This window comes from Culex quinquefasciatus, chromosome 3 (genome assembly GCF_015732765.1).
Source record: "Culex quinquefasciatus strain JHB chromosome 3, VPISU_Cqui_1.0_pri_paternal, whole genome shotgun sequence".
Lineage (NCBI taxonomy): Eukaryota > Metazoa > Arthropoda > Insecta > Diptera > Culicidae > Culex > Culex quinquefasciatus.
Window position 1 is genome coordinate 126,059,564 of NC_051863.1, and position 20,698 is coordinate 126,080,261.

At 33.8% G+C, this 20,698-nt stretch overlaps 1 protein-coding gene across 1 annotated transcript in view; it reads left to right on the plus strand.

The window, feature by feature from the left end:
- The first annotated feature begins 1,924 nt into the window (after positions 1–1,924).
- Positions 1,925–20,698, plus strand: part of LOC6043327 (leucine-rich repeat-containing G-protein coupled receptor 4) — a 62,068-nt gene continuing 43,294 nt past the window's right edge. The window contains exon 1 of the mRNA XM_038260140.1: positions 1,925–2,714. Within this exon, the coding sequence (XP_038116068.1) occupies positions 2,608–2,714 (107 nt within the window). The 5' untranslated portion in view covers positions 1,925–2,607. The remainder of the gene's footprint in view (positions 2,715–20,698) is intronic.

The following is a 20,698-nucleotide window of genomic DNA, read 5'->3' on the forward strand; positions in this document are numbered from 1 at the left end:
AGACGTTGGTGATTTAAAAAAAAAGTTATGTTTGTTTTTCTCAAATAAAATTACGGAAATAATGTTTTATTGAATTTGGATGATCAAGTATCAATAAAAGCAACGTTTTTCATCGTTTGTTATCATTAGAACATCTTATATTGCTTTTATATTAAAATGGGAATTGAAAATGGATGCTCAACATTCAAATCTGGAGTTTTTTTTAAAAGGTCCAGTAAACCAAATTTCCAGTTTTTGCTTTTTGGGTGTTTTTAGAACCGCCTTGAAAAACACCCAAAAAGCAAAAACTGGAAATTTGGTTTATTGGTCCTTTTCAAAAAAAACTTCAGAAATGCGTTTTTCTCAAAACGCATGGTTTGTACATGATGCTATTTGAAATGTTGGCGTCGAATTATGCGTAGAAACACAGAAATCAATCGAAAAATTTCAATCGTGTTTTTCTCAGTTGCCCTTTCTTGAACATGGGACAGTTGTGCGTAGAACGACAGTAAATGTCGCAGAAAATTCAAATTATTTTACTCTTTTTGGCTGGACAAGATCTTGCTTTGATATGAAATTGAATAAAATGTAAAATGATAAACAGAAGCAAATGCGCGAAATCTTTTTAGCAGTGAAGCAGTTCTTTAAATGAGAATACGCATGCCCTAAATTTTGTTTCAAAAAATATATAGAGCTCATCCATAAAACAGGTTGAAACTTTTTTGAAAATTTGGAGGATTTTTTGTCACGTTCAGATTTAGTGTAGATTTTTTAGTTTATCGAAGAATAACATATGATTACGCATAAAAAGTAGTTTTTGTGATTTAAACATAAGGTTTTCGGAGTCATTTGAAATTTTTTCACGTTTCGCGAAATTTGCGTGAAATTCGGTGTTTTGAAATTGAGGTCCCCAATTTGCTGATTTTCATTATTTAAACATCTGATTTAGCAAAACTTTTGATAGAAACTTGCTTGACGAAGCCCGATTTAAAAAAAAATTATTTTAAAAAAAGATAAAAATATTTTTGTGTTTTTCACATAAAAAACAGTTAGTTTTTGATTTTTGTATTTTTTAAAAAGCTAATTTTAAAAATTGGGCTTCGTCATGCACACGGGATACATCTTGAGAGTCTTCACCTCAAATTTCAGCCAATTTGGTCCATCCCATCTCGAGATATCGTGGCACCCGTAAAACAACTTGGTGTTTAGAGAAAAACATTTACAAAGTTTGACAGTTCGCTTTGCGCATGGCAAAATTGCGAACTTAAATCGTCTCTTACTCAGTTTAATCATGAAATATCTTCATAAAACTTTCAGGAGTGATTAATAATCATCTTCTGAATGGATTTATGAAAAAATACTGTAATATAAAATTTTGTGATTTTCTACATGTATGTAACCCCTTAAGCTATTTATCACTCGATTTCAGTTGAAAACGCTTTTAATTAGCTTTAATTGAACGACAAAGTTCTGACCTGCCAACATTAGAGGCACGCTGGAATTAGATGCTGTTCCCCTACCTCACTGATTGGTGGTCCATAAAGGAATCCACTTTTTTTTTTTAAATTTCATCGCTCCCAAATAAATAAGAAGACAATGAATTACACGTGATTCTGGAAACCCTCTACTTATTATGGGGGAATGAATTTTTAATAAAGCCATCCCAAAAACAAATCTTGAAATATATTCATAATTTTAATTACTTTACAATAGTTTTGTTCATTGTCTTATGCTATAATTTACAAAATATTCAACAACAAACTTCAACAACATTACAACCTCGTACACCAATTCCCAAATGTCCCTTCTCTTTTGCAGAGCGCGCCCTCGCCCCAGTACGACTCACTTTGAGCAAACAACGACCGATTCAACAACCAGTCCGCCCAAGCAGCGACGACGACGACGACGACCAGAAAGAAGGCAAAATCAACAAAACAACTTTAACCCAGAGTCAGCAGAGACACAACGCCACATGTGGGGGGATCGTCGTCAGTCGCCTGTACGCCGCCGCCGAGTCGCGATCAGTCCTCCTCCGCCGGTGGATATAGTTATTGGTCGCGGGGATTAGAGGGTTAATTTTTGGACGGAGGCTGTCGTTATCAGTTACGTTTGGAGTGACGGGGGATTGATACGAAGGTGTTGGGTGGCTTTTTTAGATAATTGGCGAAAACGTTGCTGAAGAGGTGAAGATTTGCAGCGGATTCCTCGAGGACAACTTTCGAATCCTGTCGACAGTGTGGTGAATTTGCACGGGGTCATTTTAATGATTTAGTGCGATTGTATCGATGCTGATATGCTAATTCTCCAATTTCACAAGGAAGAAAGGGAGAGCTGAGTTTCGAGCTGTCGGGTGACAAAGTGAGCTGTAATTAAGTGTGTGACCCAGAAGCAATCAACGAGCGTGGGGGTGTGAAGTTGGAATTTCATCGCTTATAATTATTAAAGGCCGGAGTTAATTAATGCGCGCCAACGATAACGTGCACAACATGTGAGCGATTCGCGTGGAAGAAGAAGCACAACGCAGTTTGAAGTTAGTTGGGACAAAGCCAACCCTGAATCCCAACAAAAAAATAAAGGAAGAAGAAAGAGAAATTTGTGGCACGTGCGTGGGTGCGTTGCTGTTGATTGATGATCGCGAACATGGATTGGCCGCGATCGGAATGGCAGGGCTGCTGCCATCATCGGTGGAACCGGTTAAACCGACGAGCTACCGCCAGCGCCGGTCATCAGTCAAGGTAATTATCCGATCGTTATGAGAAACTGCAAAACTCTGCCAACAAAGTGTGGACGGTGTGTGATACACATTCTTCAAAGCTGTGGGTGTTGACTTGGTCACAAGTTTGAGTTTGAATGATCTAAAAAGAAGTTGGCCAGGGCACCAGCCACAGCAGTGTGCAAACCCACGCACATGGCACTCGTGGGTCGTTTCTTCGCGGGCTGGAAACAGTCTGTTGAAGTTTTACTTTGATTTTGATTGGTTTATGTGAGCGACGCCAAGGCAGGGTTTGGTGAAAACGCTTGGGTGGTCGACATTGACGATTGGAATTTTGGATTATACATTTCATGTATTTGGAAAAATAAAAAAAAAATCATTTTTTTTATTTCATCGCCTTACTGAGGAAAGGCTATAAAATCACTCGAAAAAGGAACTTATTAATTTGACCTCGTAGACCCATCTTCACGTATACATATCGACTCAGAATCATGTTCTGAGCAAATGTTTGTGTGGATGTGTGTAGGTGGGTGGACAAACAAATGTCACTCGATTATCTCCGGACTGGATGAACGGATTTTGACCATATTGGTATCATTCGATCCATCTTGGGGTCCCAGAGGTCTCTATTCAAAATCAGCAAGTTTAGTTTTGCTAAAAAACGATTTTGGCGTATGTCCGGAAGATTGTAAAAAGGGTAGTTTTTGCAAGAAAACCTATCATGTTATACATTTTCAGAAAGGTATTAAAAAAAAACCTTTCCAATGAGTCCAAAACATTGAAGATCTCACAACCCTATCAAAAGTAATTAGCACTTAAGTGTTATTTATACACTTTTTGGAGGCCGGATCTCAGATATTTCAATGAAAATTATGTCCGGGTTCATCATGCGACCTGTCGTTAGTTAGATGAATCGAAAAACCTTTCAAATGAGCCTAGAACATCGAGGATCTGGCAAACTTATCAAAAGATATTAGCACTTAAGTGTTATTTATACACTTTTTGGAGGCCGGATTTCAGATATTGTGATAGAAATATTGTCTGAATCTTCCATGCGAACTATCGTTGAATAGGTTTTTTATCAGAACTTGCTGATGAGCCAGAAATGTTGAAGGTATGCGAACCCTATCAAAAGAAATGAGTAATTAACTGGATTTGTTAAACATGTTAAGGGGGAATGTTGCTATTTTTACTGAATGTATTGACTTTATGAATCTGAGGAAGGCACCAACCACCTAAAGTTGGATTAGGTAATGTTTTTAAATTATTATTCGTAATTTTCAAATCTTCAAAAAACCACTAAAATGAATTCTCGCATGGAACATTTATTCTGCAATTGTTATCTTTACTTTGTTTTCGATAAGCCTCAGTCTTTGCTTTGAAAATTTAGCATGAAGCTTATTTTTTTTTTTTTTAACTTAAAAGTTCCAATAAACTTTTTTTCATTTTTTGCTTTTTGGGTATCTTGAATACCCCGAATATGCTATGCTATACCCACAAATCAGAGAATCAAGAGAATCGTTCCCTCAAAATATATTCAGGGCTCAATGACCTCTCCTTAGTCATCAAGCTGTGGTGGCCGAGACAGTAAAATCATTGGGTTAGTCTGTCAATGGACTCTGGTTCGATTCCCAAAGTCGACATCTTTGTTTTTTTTTGTTTTGACGGATGAACTTTTTTTTTGCAATTGAGCCTCGAGGAAATTTATTCTCTTGCCTATCACGAGCTGTGTTCTCTGTGTCCGTGAATGGTAACACGATTCTCTTGACGCGAGGCCATTATTCTCTCGGACGAGCGCTGCCCAGTTTTGGGTGTGTGCATAGTGAGTCTAGTTATTATTATTATTTTAAATCGATTTGTGTCGTTGTTTATGTGCATGCGGTAATTGGGTGTAATATTGTTGTATGCAAATCGGTTGTAATCAAAGTCGGACTCATATTCGAATGCTCTGTCAAACTTTGTGAGCGTTTTGCTCGAAACACCGTGCTGATTTACGGGTGCCACGATATCTCGAGATTGGATATATCCCGTGTGCATAACGATTCCCGATTTTGAAATTTCGATTTTTGAAAAATTTTCAAAAATCAAAAACTGACTTTTTTATATGAAAAACAAAATAATAATGTTATCTTTTTTTCAAACAAACTTTTTCAAAATAGTTTAAAACAATTTTGAGTGTGTGCTCGTACCAAAACCTGGCCTTTTTGCCGATTTACATGTATGTAACTCCTTAAGCGCATTTCTTCTTTGATGGATTTATTATTTTTAGTTTGTGGCTTAGCTGATTTTTTTTCTCAAATTTTAATATGTTCTAGAGTTTTGCCTCAGGAATCAATTTTGACAACGTTTTCTCTAAATCTTTTAAAATCCTTCAAGCATCATTTCGCAACCACAACAACTTCAAAAAGTTGCTGCGACCACTTCTGCGCCAACGAAAAGTCCTCAACCGCGCTTCCGCATGTAGGTGTTTTCTTTACTTTTCTTTCTCCCTCGGGACCACCTCCCTTCCTGCCCCAGTGGGGGGTGCCTCAATATAGCCTGGAGGGAGGGCAGCGACCACAATTCCGTGGGGGGACACATATCTACATATTTATTGTTGGTTTATTATCCTCCCCGCAAAACGCGACCAAATAATAATAAAAATAAATAATAATATAAAAATATCGCCGTTTGGAAAGTGGAGTGAAATGATGGACGACGACGACGAAGGTGAAATGCAACTTTGTAGCTGCTCTTGGTTCTATAGGGTATGAGGGCCAATTGTTGACATTTTTATTACACTACTCATGCCGATGAGCACGTTTTATTGGTCTTATTTCGACTTTACAACTCACACGAATGGGTTGACAGCAAAATATGTTGTTCGTCAGTGTGACCTTAAAGTTCGGTGAGAATGCATTTAATCGCTCCGAAGTTCACTGAGTTGACAACCGAGCTTAACGCGATAGTCAGCGTGGCGTTTTTTTAATGATCCCCCTTTTCTCTTCGCTATCTTTATTGCTTGCCTAATGTTTTTATTAGAAGGTGTAAATTTCCGGAAGATTTGTTCAATTTGTAGACAATTTGAAGCTTTCTTTTGGGGATTGACGTGTGAATTTTGAGTCGTTATGTGCTAGCTTCAACAATAAAATGTTCATTATTAGAATTTTAGTTGGTTAAACAAAGCTGAAAGTTGACTGATTCTTTAGATATTTTCTCATTGCTTAAGTAAAATTGGCGATGATTCATCAGCTTAGTTTCCGTTTGATCACCTTATTTTAATTCTTTGTGCCTCAGCAGGTCAACTCCTGAATCATCACTGCGTCACCCGTCGTCATCTAGTGTCGCGTAAATAAGACATTACGACCCGTAAGCGTCAGTCTGGAAAACATTAATTGAATATCCCACTCACACTAAGGTACAACGCACAGGGTAGTGAGCGCCGAATGCATTTAGCCGACGAGACACCATTAAACCATTCCAGGTTACAACGACGACGCACGATTAAAGTTAATGGTGCGCGAAAAGTAGTAAAACTTAAAAATGGCCCTTTTGCTTGATTTTAATGCAACTGAGGTTTCTTTCGGTACAAATGATAGAACGGTTAATTTTGAAGGCTTAATGATCAGAATTTTTTAAAAGAATTATTCATAAATAAACAGAAATTCGTTTTTATGAAAAAAAAATCCGATCTGTGGTAACAAAATTTAGAATTTGCAGAAAGTATTAAAGTGTCCTATTTGATTATAAATACAAAAATAAACGATGAATGTTGTACCGTAAAACGGGGCAGCTATGGTACATTCAACGTAAAAATAAAATTTGAACACCTTTAACCTGATTATAACAACAAAAACTGTGACTATTAAAATCACCACGGTATTCCAAATAAGAATTATCAACGCAACTAAAACACTATTGAAAAAAACTTTTTTTAACAGTGCATGAACCATGTCACTATGGGCCATCTCCATACAAACAGGCGGCCAAATTATTTTTTTGCTTTTTAAATGTTTTTCATGCAAATTTGGGTAATTGTATGGTATTGAAATGATATACGTCGATTTTTATGACTTTTCATGTTTTTCAATAGTTGATTGTTTATAATAAATAGTCTTTTCATACATTTGCAAGTGCAACAGAATTGCATATATATTGTATTGCAAGTTTATATTATTAAATTATGGATAATGTAATACATCTCCACTTTAAGGACACAACCCCTCCTCCTCTTTCTTTCACCCCCTCTCCTCCTTCCCTCCAACAAAATTTTGTTAAGCGTAATAAAATCATTTTAAGTCAAATATTTATTATTTACTGCTGTGTGTTTCTTTTTGTGAGTCCATGCCATATAACTTGAGACCCCCCCACCCTTACGGGCATAAATTGCGAAAATTTTAATTGTTAAATCTAATAACAGAAAAAATAATTTTATTCAAAATATTAATTATGAAGTAAAACGATAAAATACAAACCATATTCTTAAAATTCATTTGATTATAGAGTTTGTGACAGCTTCAGGATATGTTAAAGGTACTTTTTATGATGTTTTGTACTAACCAACATAGAACTTAAATGTGGATCAGTTTCATGGATTGATCGCAGAAATTCATCATGCTAAGTCAACATTTTGATGAACACTTTTTTCGGTATCAAACTGAGATTCTCCAGTTTCGCTTGAGAAACTTCGGTACGAATACCTTATTTTGACTAAGGTACTCAATTTTAAATGTAGGCAACAGAAAATTCCAATAAAGTCATTTCGAACTTCTTGAAACCAGGTATTGATTTTTGAAGCGACGATGCTCACGAAGTAGGTAGCAAAGCAAGTGAAATAAACGGGCGCATATGTAGATTGCAGCAAATTTTGATAAAACGTAAATGTTCAAATGGCATATCTCCGAAAACGCAAAAATCGCAGACTGGAAATTTCAGCAATGTTAGATTATAATCCAATCTTTCAAGTGATCTTAGTTTCATGTTTAGCATCGGTTAGCAAAAGTACTCGATTAACAAACACAAAAAAATATGATTTGTCAAAAAAATGCTCCAGTTATTCGATGAAAACTTCAGTTTTTGGTTTGGAAACAACATTTTATCTATTAATAGTTTCAAAGCATATCTCATTACCTTTCCAACGATGTATATTTGTCCTAATAAAACATTTAAAATGGCTGAGCTATGTTAAAATTAAACAATCAGCCTTTTTTACGAAAAACGCTTGTTTTTTACTCCATTTTTTGACTTTCAGCTTGCGTATCTCCGTAATGAACAAACTTAGAGCTTTGAAAATTTGGATTTTTCTTAGTTAGAATGTTTACTTTCGAGAAAAAAATACCAAAAAATATTTGGAGAAGGTCACTTTTTTGAAACTTGGCCACCCAATGTACCATAGTGCATGTGTGGCCTACCCTAGTACATGTTTTAAAAATAAAAGTCTTGAGAAAACCCTTATTAGTTGGAAAATATTCCAAAAACAAATTAAGGATCAGTAGTGCGATGCCTGTGTGGATGCGCAGTCCTGTTTTTTCGTGATATTTTCCGTCTCTTTTGTGTCGCTGTTCGAGTGCATGGGGTGATTGGTCATTATAATTAAATAATGGCATCAGTTGTGCGGTGCCTGTGTGGACGCGCAGTCCTGTTTTTTCGTGTTATTTTCCATCTCTTTTGTGTCGCTATTTGTGTACATGGGGTGATTGGATTTCTTCTGATTCGTGTTGTTTTCATCTCTTTTGTGTCGCTGTTTGTGTGCCTGTGCATGGGGTGATTTGTCTTCTTCTTCTTCTTTTTTTCTTTATTTTTAGTTCGCGCGTTCGTTGGCCAATGAGTTTTTTTTGTTCTCTTTACATAGTTTTCGATAGAAACGATCCGAATTCTTTTTTTTTCGAGACAAGCAAGTCGTATTGCTGGATTAAGTCCTTTCTATATCATCGATGATCGGAAGGCACGCCGACGAATATGTTTAAAGGCTTATGATATAAAATCATTTTAATGAATAAAGCCCTTTTTACATCACCGTTGATCGGAAGGCACGCCGACGAAGAATTTCTGGAGGATCGCGGTCGAATTAATACTATATTTAAAATTCTAGATAGCTATCTTTCGGATTCGATTGTGAGTAGCGAGACTTCGCGGTTACTATGCAACGTGTTTTTTGGAGTCTTTTTATATTTTAAATTTATAAGTCCTTCTTTTATAGGATAGGAAGGCACGCCGCCGGTTAAGTTCGTTTGAGTTATTGTTTTAATTTCATTACAATCGGTTACGTGGTGTCCTGTTTTCTTTTCGTTTATATTCGTTGATCGTAATAATTTATTCCAACTGGCAGCTTTAGTATTAACTCATCTACTATTTTTGACATTTGCTCACGTTATCTTAATTGTACCAACAGTAAAAATATACTGATAAGTCCAGCCCATAGCACTACCGCTCGGTTTGCACGCGTTCGATTAAAACAAACTTTTTAAATAATCAATTATTTATCTTTCCGCAGCTGGCTGCCTAAGAATTAAAATTTCAACCGATAAACAAAATGCTCATGGTCACATCACTGCCACTCGTGAATCCTGACCTCATACCCATCTACTAACCCCCTCAAAACTCATGTGATACTTTGTCGGAGAAGCAGTCGATTGGGCGGTCTCTATCACTCAAGTATCGGACTAACATTCCCATCCACTTCCCCGTGACCCTACCACTGGTCGTGGCCGGCGCCGGTATTGATCAGCATGATAGGGGCCTTTGAGAAGTTGCGAAGCGAGGAAAGATAGCACCCACTTATCTTCCACGGCTCGTGGATGTAACTTCTGGAGGTCCTGGTCAATAACGGAGTAGCAACTGCGGGTGGGCACCTATGCTTATGCTTATGCTTAAATATTCCAAAAACAAATTAAAATCCTACCAATGTCACCCCGGTTTACGGTATTTGAAATTGTTTTGCAACGAAAACTTAAATTTTCAGCAATAAATTATTTTGCCTCCTGATTTCGTCGTTTGATAGCTGTATTTCTGTACTTGATAGTATTTTCAATATAATACTGTATTTTGTAAAAAAATATTAGTGTTTATCAGTAAAAACTCTGACCTTATTTCCTTAAAAAAAGTTGCGTCTTTTGTAATCCGTATTTCCAATTATTAATTTGTATGCATCTTAAAAAAGCGGTATGTTGTATAAAATTAAGAACAAAACAAATTAAAGAAAATGTTTCACAAAAATTTTGCGTCGTTAGAAACTTATTGCAAATTCCCAAAAATTGATTGATAAAAAACCAGTTTTATGTTAAAGTATTGCACTTACTAGATTTAAAAAAAAGCTTTCAAATTCTGAGAAGATTTGGTTTGAAAAAGATCTTTGTAAGAAATTACTTCAAACGAGTTATCGGCACTTATCGTTTATAACGTAGCGCTGATAGAAATATTTTATTGAGATTACGATATTTCCTTTATTTGATTTGAAATGCATAAATAAACGTAATACAATGAATTCGAAATAGATCTTACCAGTGAAGCGACCCTCGCCTTACCAGAAAAATTCACAGTAGATTTTCTCTGTTAAAAACGAAAATATTAGGAAAAGGCGAATCAGGAGAGTTGTAAGAAAAAGGAAGACAAATAAAAATCAATTAGGAGCGTAGGACGGGAAAACCCGACAACACTTTTATGACCCACTTAAGTGGCACGCGCAGAAAGGTGCCCGACGAGAAACAAACAAATAACAATATCTGTGAAAAAGGACAGGCACGACTGGAAAATAAATAAAGATTACATTATCTATGGGTTAAGTCATAAAAGGACTGCGACTAATTTCTGAGAAAAATCTGAGAATTAGAGCGCGGTGGAAAGAAATAGAACATTTATATTAGGATTTTAAGAGTGAGAGAAATAAAATAGGCCAGGATATTATGTATAACTTGGAAGGATTTTTAGAGTGGGGGGAAAAATAAATAAAATAAGAAAAAAGAGAGTTATATATTGTAGAATTCTGGGAATTAAGGAAACTTTTCATTATATCAAGAAAAATACAGGTTGGAGTGGGGGTTGTAAATGAGACAAAAATATATTATATAAGTTAGAGGAAGAATTTTGGTGTGAAACCGAAAAGGACGGATATATTATGCAACATCAAAAACTAGAGTGGGGGTAAAAATATAAGATATTAAATAATTAAGTAAATAACTAGATTTAGTATAAAAACCCAAGCTGAAATCAAATAAAGGCAGTCAGTATATGAGACAGTGAAAGAGAGTGAAAGTGTTTGATCCGAAATATCCAGTCGAAGTGCCTTGGACTTAGCCGGCTGCACGCTTCAAAGTGGTGACAAGCGGAAAGTTTCACTCTGAAACTGGAACGTCATTTCTGCTGGCTTAACCAGTTAGAAAAGTTTTGTAATAGAAAAGTAAAGTGTTAGAAGTGTCACAAGAATCTTAAAATGATAATTTGGTAAGTACCATTTTTTTCCATATTTTTACTAACACCTTTTTTTTCGGGGACTTAGAGTTTTTCTGACCAACTCTAAACTTAAAAAAACTTGTGGATTTCTCTAATTAAGGAAACAGCCTGAGAGTCTGCAGAAAATAATTTACTTTTTAAAAGTAAGACAAATTTCCTTCCCTTAATCACGATGGAAGAATTAAATAAATTGGACAACTATTTTTCGTTGGAAATAGCAAATTTATTGGAAGCTATTCCTAAATCTAAAGAAGAAATCGAACAGAAGACAATAGAAATAGCAGAAGCTGTTGAAAATTATAAGCAACTATTAATTGCTTCAAGGGATACTCTTCAACCTAAAGAGTTCAACAAAATTAACAATGGGTTCAAAGAAGATCACAAAAATCTTCAAGAAGCTCTTGAAGTTTTGCTAAAAATTAATTATATATTCTGATGATGAGGAGAAATATGGCGAGGTAGAAAATTTAAAGATTATTCCCGTCAGTTTAAAAATTAAAAAGAACACTAAAAATCCAAGTTCTTACGAATTTCCAATGGATTCAGCAATTAATTGCATTCCAGATTTCTTTGGACATGCAGAAGATTTAACTTCATTTATTGATCAAATTAATTATTTTTACAGTAAAATGCCAAAAGGAGTGTCTCATACCCCTTTGATCAATGTAATTAAACTGAAATTAAAAGGTAGAGCAAAATTTTTTGCAAATTCAATTTCAAATTTACCATGGGAGAAGGTTGAACAGAATATGATTGAAGAATTCAGTGTAAAAAAATCATCGGTAAATATTTTCAAAACAATTAGTACAATCTCACAAAAGCAATTTGAGAAATTTAAGTCATACAAAAACAGAGCATTGGAAATTCTTGCAGACTTAGAGTCCGTAGAAGACTTCAATAAGAACAGTTTAGTTATGAAAAATTTTAAACTTCATTTCATTGCGGGTTTAAACAACATTGAATTACAGCGCACTGCGAGAAATATTGTGGAAACAGATTTTAGGCAATTTTTGAATACTCTCGAACATCATTACGTCAGTGATGAAGAATTTGAAGATCTTCAGAAACACGTACAGAAAATGAACATACAGACACCAACTGTGAAAACCAACTTCAGAAGCCAATGTAAACACTACAATAATAATAATAACGGTAATTTAGCGAATAGTGCACCAGTTTTTCGAAATAATTATCACCAAAATTACCACAGGAATAATGATAACAGAAATGTTACGCAGGAAAATAATAGATTCCGGCATCAACAACAACATCATGATTTTAACCAAAATCATTCAAACAATCGACCGAACCAAAATTTTAACGCTAATAGAGAAAATAGCTCTCAACAGAATAATATGTCTAATAATTCTAAAACATATTATCCACAACGAAAAACTAATTTTTGGGGTTTTCGATAGATTTGGCGTCCGAAATACCCGGCAAAATGGAAAATTCAATAGACGCTCTAATTTCCGAGCTCGAAATCGTTTTAGGAGACGGAATTATAATCGGAATAATATTTGGAATAATAATAGTTTAAGAGAGCAAAGAGAATTTTATAACCCCCCTCACGAAATTCTCAAAATAATTTTAACTCCTTTTCTACAATTTAGATTAAGAATTGCTTCAAAACAAAACCCGTTTAATTTTATTCACTACTTGCTTGACACAGGTGCAAGTGTTAATATAATAAGAAGCAATGTTTTAAATAAAATAGGTTATTCTCATGTCAATTTTAAAGATAATATTTCTTTAACTGGCATCAATAATACGTGTAATGAAACAATGGGTTCAGTTATAATCGAATTGTTGATTGGTAACACAATTTTCAGTACAAAATTTTATGTTATGAAGAATTTACCTGTACCGGGAATTATTGGTGCAGAATTCTTGAAGAGACACACTCTTTTCATTGATAAAAATTTTAATTTCATTGTTTTACAAAAACCAAGATTATATTTTAATAATCATTATAACAAAAATGAGGAGAATCTTGCAGATATTAATTGTGAAGAGATATCTACTTCAAGTGACGATGAAAATGACGGGAATGAAGAAAACGCAAATATTATAGCTTATTGTGAAAATAATGCTCAAACGTATGAAATACATAATTCACCTCAAAGTAATTTTGATGATGAATTATGCATTCCCAAGGAATTAAACTTGGATATTGACAAAGATTGTGACGTCATTGAATATAAAAAGTTCAAATATGTATGCGGCGAAGAAAGATTAAAAAAACTTTTAGAAACAATTAATTTAAAACATCTAAATAATGAAAATCATGACGCCATAGTTTTCATGATTCGAAAATTCAATAAATTATTTTTCCTCGAGGGCGATGAATTGACTTTTACAAATGCAGCAATTCACGAAATTGAAACAACAACAAACATACCAATTAATAAACGGCAATATAGAATGCCAGAATCTACGAAAACTCATATTGACGAACAGATCGAAGAAATGCTTAAATTAGGAATTATTCAACCTAGCAAAAGTCCTTGGAATGCTCCTGTACTGTGCATCCCGAAGAAAGTGGGAGCTGATGGCAAGAAAAATACAGAATCGTGGTTGATTTTAGAGCATTAAATCTTATAACGAAACCATTTGTTTTTCCGATTCCATTAATAAACGAGATTCTGGATAACATTGGTGATGCTCAATATTTTTCTTCGATTGATTTAAAATCAGGATTTTATCAAATACTCATTCATCCAAAAGATGCGGCTAAAACTGCATTTTCTACTTGGAAGGGACATTATGAATTTTTAAGAATGCCTATGGGTCTCAAAAACAGTCCGGCAACTTTTCAAAAGCTAATGAATATTATTCTTTTTGAAATTCAACCAGTGAAGGCTTTTGTCTATCTGGATGACATTATTATATTTGGAAATACCATAAAAGAACATAACGATAATCTGTTCAAAATTTTAAATGCTTTAAGTCGTCATAATTTGAAAGTGGAGCCGTCCAAATGTAGCATTTTGAAGACACAAATTAAATATTTGGGTCATACTATTGACAAACATGGAATTAGACCAACGGAAGATAATATAAATATTATTAAAAATTTAAAACGTCCTCAAAACATAAAAGATGTTCGTTCGTTTCTTGGAACAGTTAACTTTTACGGAAAATTCATACCAAATATGGCAGATAAACGAAAACATTTAAATAATTTACTAAAAAGGATGTCAAATTCAAATGGTCAGAGGATTGTGAAAAAGCATTTCATGATTTAAAACAATGCTTGATGACAGAACCAATTTTAGTTCGTCCAAATTATAATGATACATTTGTGATTACTACAGATGCTAGTGATTATGCTGTAGGGGCAGTATTATCAAATGCCAAAACAAATGACAATCCAATTGCATACGCCAGTAGAGCATTAAGTATTTCTGAAAAGAAATATTATACAATTGAAAAGAATTACTTGCTATTGTATGGGCTATTGAGTATTTTAAACACTATATTTTTAATCAACAGTTTATTGTCTATACTGACCATAGACCATTAATTGCAATTTGGAGATTAAAAGAAACCTCACCAACTCTTTCAAAATTAAGATTAAAAATTCAAGGAATTGGGTGTGACATTAGATACAAACAAGGCAAAGAAAATGTTGTTGCAGATTTTCTTTCTCGCATTAAACATGAAGATGTTGAGGAAATTAATTCAGAAAATAATTTAATTGCTGTCGTGACCAGACAACAGAAACGTCAACAAAAGGATTCATCAAACCAAATTGGAAATTCGAAAAATCTAATTATAGATGATATCAACATAGATATAACAAATGATATCTCGCAAAATGAAGAGGATTTAAATGAAACTATCGACGTATTACAAACAATCGATATTGGAAATGAAAAGGAAGATGATTCATGGAAAAAGTATTCTTTGGACGACTTCTTCGATGCTCAAAATAAGGATGAAATTGATTTTAAATTACTTAAATTTACAAAAACAATGCTAAACGAAAGTGATGCAGATGCCACATTCGTAATACTAAATAGTAAAACAGCATTTAAAGAATTATCTCAATTAGTTGACCTACCACATGGTATGAAAGATTACTTGTATGATAATATTTTATCCATTCCGGAACACAAAATGTATGGTTTAATTATCAATGGCTCAGTTAAATCAGTAACAAACATTGAAGAACTTTTCAATGGATTAGTAAAAAGTTTTGAAAATTGTCCTGATTTCATAAAATCAGTTCGAAACATACAAATTGTTTCGTTTAGAAATTTGCAACACAATCCAGATGTAAACATTTTAAGATTTATAGCTGGAAAATATAACAAAATATTCACATTATATGCATCAAATGACACTAGAATGTTTGTTAAAATGGAAGACAGAGATACGGTGTTAAAAGAATTTCATGATTCACCATTAGGAGGTCATGTAGGTGGAAGAAGAATGCTTCAACGTATTAGTCCTCTTTTCACATGGGATAATATGCGTCGAGACGTTGAAAATTATGTAAAGCAATGTGAATTATGTCAAAAAATAAAATTTGGCCAAAACACAAAATTCCAATGAAAATTACGACAACGTCGACAGAACCTTTTCAGAAAATTTATATGGATATAGTAATTTTAACTATATCCGAAGACAATAATCGGTATGGATTAGTCATTCAAGACGATCTTACGAGATTTTTAGTAGTTGCTCCTTTACCGGATCAAGAAAGCACGACAGTGGCAAGAGCTTTTGTAGAGCATTTCATTTGTCGATTTGGTGCTCCAGCAGAAGTCGTAACAGACCAAGGAGCTAATTTTATGAGTAATTTATTAAAACATACTTGCAAAATATTAAAAATCAAGAAAATTAATACAAGTGCCTATCATCCACAGGCAAATTTAGTTGAACGTTCAAATAGAGAACTTAAAACGTTCTTACGAAATTACATTGCAGGAAATCCTCAAACATGGGATCAGTTATTACCATTTTTCACGTTTCAATTTAATACCACAGTAAACTCATCTACTGGATATTCACCTTTGAATTATTATATGGTAGACAAGCTAGAATTCCGAATTCAGTCTACAATGTTACGGAGACAGAACTAAATTACGATGATTATGTTACAGAGATGAAAGCAAATTTTAAAAATATTCACGACAAAGCTGTACAAAATGTATTGGCTTCAAAACACAAAAGAAAAGAAATTTATGACAAAAATGCGAGAGAATGGCAACCCTGGTATGGAGATCTAGTTATAGTTGAAACTATTCCATCAGGTGTCGGGAAAAATTACAAAGCTTATGGAGAGGTCCTTATGAAGTGGTGGATTTGCCAAGTGAGCAAACAACAGTAATTAAAAATGGTAATAAATTAGAGAAGATTCATAATAATAGGTTGAAAAAGTTTAATGACTAAATTAGATAATTAAATGTTATAAGTTAATATGGATGCATGAATTATAATTAACATAGAAATAGCTAAACTTATAATGATTAAAATAGTCATAGATTGCATGCGATTAAAACATTAGAGGAAAGTATTTAAAGTGCCTTAACTAAACTAAAACATTAATAAATATAAATGCTATTTACTAATCAAATCACAGAAATGTAAACTAAATGCATGGAATAATAGCATGAATTAACAATTTTGAAAATCCACGTGGTATAAAAAAACAAATATTCAAAGAAAAAAAAAGAGTGCACTCTAATAACTATGGAAAAGTACAAGATATTATATTAAAGTGTGAATGAAATTAATGAAAATACATGACATATTCAAGACAAGGGAACCGAAATAGATTGTAGTCCGTTATTACCGGTAAAATATGTTTTAGGAGGTCGTTGGTACACTGTAGATAGTAAATTAAGAGAAACATACAATCCAATTATACTAACTTCTGACTTAGTAACAGATTGGAATTATGAAGCCATTCCAAATTTGATAGAAACTGGCATTTATAATCCTAAAAGTATAAACAAAATGAGAAACATGATTTTCGGACAAAACGCTGGCAGAATTGCAGCAACGATAATGTATAGAACCTTGGCAGGGCAAAATCCCAGTCACCAAGGGTTTAAATTCGATTCCTTATTAGCATCGCCAATAATGGATCATGAATTAATAAGACTATTGAAAGCGATTATGAAAGGAATTTCAATATTTTCGGAAATAACATCATTTTTCCTAGGAACTTATATAATTATCGTTCAAGTAATTAAAATTAAAAATAAATTATTTGGCGCCGTAATAGGATAACATAAAAAAAGAGCTCAAGAAAATCAAATTAAAAAAATATATAAAAAAATAACAAAAATGAGATGCGAACTGAATGAATCAATGAATGAATGAGTGTTTATATGGACAAGGTACTGCAGACCAGAATGAATGTGTAAAAGAATGTTTTAAGTATGATAAATGGTTCGACATAGCCACAAACAAAATTATAATTTATTATTTTCATTTTTTTTTATTATATAGAAGGTAGTTCCAGAATAATTAGTAAAAATACAAAAACCAGCGTTAACGACCTATTTCCAGCATAAAAAGAGAGAGAGGAGGATGATTCCGCAAGCGAAATCTTAGGTAGGCTACTCTCCTTGTAATAATAATTATTTTTTTTTATTTTTTTAGCCATGACAAGAAAGGAATATATATTATAGCACATTAATGACCGAGCCTCGTAAGCGGTAGATCGGGGTTCAAATCCCGGCTCGGACCAACACAACTGGTGATCTTTTCCCTTCTGGATTCGATTGCTTAGTAAAGGGAAGGTAGTGTATCGTCACAAACTGGACCTTATCACGACATCATAGGTCGCCATGTTAACATTAGTTGAGTGAAAAACTGCCACTGAATCCGCTTTGTAAATGCCGGCTCCGATACTCTCACGGGTATTCCCATCAGGAACTGGGGAAGATTTACTTTACACATTTAAAAAAAGGTAAAATATTCAACTGGGCATAGTAATTAATAATAATAATAATGATAAGAAAAATCAATACAATGCAACAATACAATTTAAAAGATCGTAAAATGTTTTAAAATTAAGTGAAAAAAACAAATACACGTTAAATTATAAACCCACATACACAAACACTACACTTATTAAATTAAGATTCCGGAGTTCACCAATGGGACATCAAGATCAACAAGCATCGCAGAAGTTCCTCGAGCTCTAACAATTAATCGAAAACGGTTGAGGTATGATAGGATTTGTGAGGTGAAAGGTGAAACTTGATTCAAATGGATTGATAATCTGATAATTGGAAAACGATGGCAACAGTGCAGCAATAACTTTGTGTGGAGGAAAGATATATCTGTTCAATCAAAATAAATGTGAATGGAACCGAATACTTTATGAACGATTAACTCATGAGACGAAGGATGAAACATGATCTGAACATCAGATATAGATCAAAACAATTGGATACTATACAATCGCTACTCGTTACAATTGGATGAAACTGCATAATCACAGTTTAATGCTGATCAAAACAAATGAATGGAACTGCAATTCGCTACAAATTAAAAACAACTGAATGGATAGCACAGTGTATTCGCACATAAAGGATTGATGCAAATCTCCACACAATTTCTTCAAATATGCTGGAAAAGAAACGACATAAACAGAATGGTATCAGATTAAGTTGACAAGAATCATTTTCACTGAAAACCAAGCAATGACTTGATTATTTTAAACCGTAAGATTGATATTGAATAAAAGAGTGGATATGACAACAATATAATTTTTTTTCAACACGGAAGGAACGTCATCAGCCACAACATCAACATCAAGGTTGATAGTTTTTTTTCATCAGCCACAACATCAGCGAGATCATCAATTAATAATCATCATCATCGAACAGAATCAATTGTAATAACAATCAAAATTAAGTTAAATATTAAGTCTAACCAATTTCCAACATATACCTAGCTGACAGTAGATGATCGTCTTTAGCAGACAAACATCTAGCTCGTAAGTGTGGGGATATGAAGCGACCCTCGCCTTACCAGAAAAATTCACAGTAGATTTTCTCTGTTAAAAACGAAAATATTAGGAAAAGGCGAATCAGGAGAGTTGTAAGAAAAAGGAAGACAAATAAAAATCAATTAGGAGCGTAGGACGGGAAAACCCGACAACACTTTTATGACCCACTTAAGTGGCACGCGCAGAAAGGTGCCCGACGAGAAACAAACAAATAACAATATCTGTGAAAAGGACAGGCACGACTGGAAAATAAATAAAGATTACATTATCTATGGGTTAAGTCATAAAAGGACTGCGACTAATTTCTGAGAAAAATCTGAGAATTAGAGCGCGGTGGAAAGAAATAGAACATTTATATTAGGATTTTAAGAGTGAGAGAAATAAAATAGGCCAGGATATTATGTATAACTTGGAAGGATTTTTAGAGTGGGGGGAAAAATAAATAAAATAAGAAAAAAAAAAGAGTTATATATTGTAGAATTCTGGGAATTAAGGAAACTTTTCATTATATCAAGAAAAATACAGGTTGGAGTGGGGGTTGTAAATGAGACAAAAATATATTATATAAGTTAGAGGAAGAATTTTGGTGTGAAACCGAAAAGGACGGATATATTATGCAACATCAAAAACTAGAGTGGGGGTAAAAATATAAGATATTAAATAATTAAGTAAATAACTAGATTTAGTATAAAAACCCAAGCTGAAATCAAATAAAGGCAGTCAGTATATGAGACAGTGAAAGAGAGTGAAAGTGTTTGATCCGAAATATCCAGTCGAAGTGCCTTGGACTTAGCCGGCTGCACGCTTCACCAGATTTCTCAATGATTGTTCTGCCCCCCCCCCCCCCTGAACTTTAGGAAAAAAATAAAGGCAGAGGTGGTCGAAATCATGAAATAAAATTTGCATTGACCTTATTATGAAAAATTGACGTAATTTGATAAATATCCTAAGTTTGATAGGGGTAATTCTCTACCAACTCACACGAAATCGGGAAAAGTTTCCCCGAACCCTCTTCGATTTGCGTGAAACTTTGTCCTAACTTTTGTCCCTGATCACGAATCCGAGGTCCGTTTTTTGATATCTCGTGACGTAGGGGCGGTACGACCCCTTCCATTTTTGAACATGCGAAAAAAGAGGTGTTTTTCAATAATTTGCAGCCTGAAACGGTGATGAGATAGAAATTTGGTGTCAAAGGGACTTTTATGTAAAATTAGACGCCCGATTTGATGGCGTACTCAGAATTCCGAAAAAAAACGTATTTTTCATCGAAAAAAACACTAAAAAGTTTTAAAAATTCTCCCATTTTCCTTTACTCGACTTTAAATTTTTTTGGCACATGTCATTTTATGGGAAATTTAATGTACTTTTCGAATCTACATTGACCCAGAAGGGTCATTTTTTCATTTAGAACAAAATTTTTTATTTTAAAATTTCGTGTTTTTTCTAACTTTGCAGAGTTATTTTTTAGAGTGTAACAATGTTCTACAAAGTTGTAGAGCAGACAATTACAAAAAATTTGATGGATAGACATAAGGGGTTTGCTTAAAACCATCACGAGTTATTGTGATTTTACGAAAAAAAGTTTCAAAAAATGTTACTTTTTG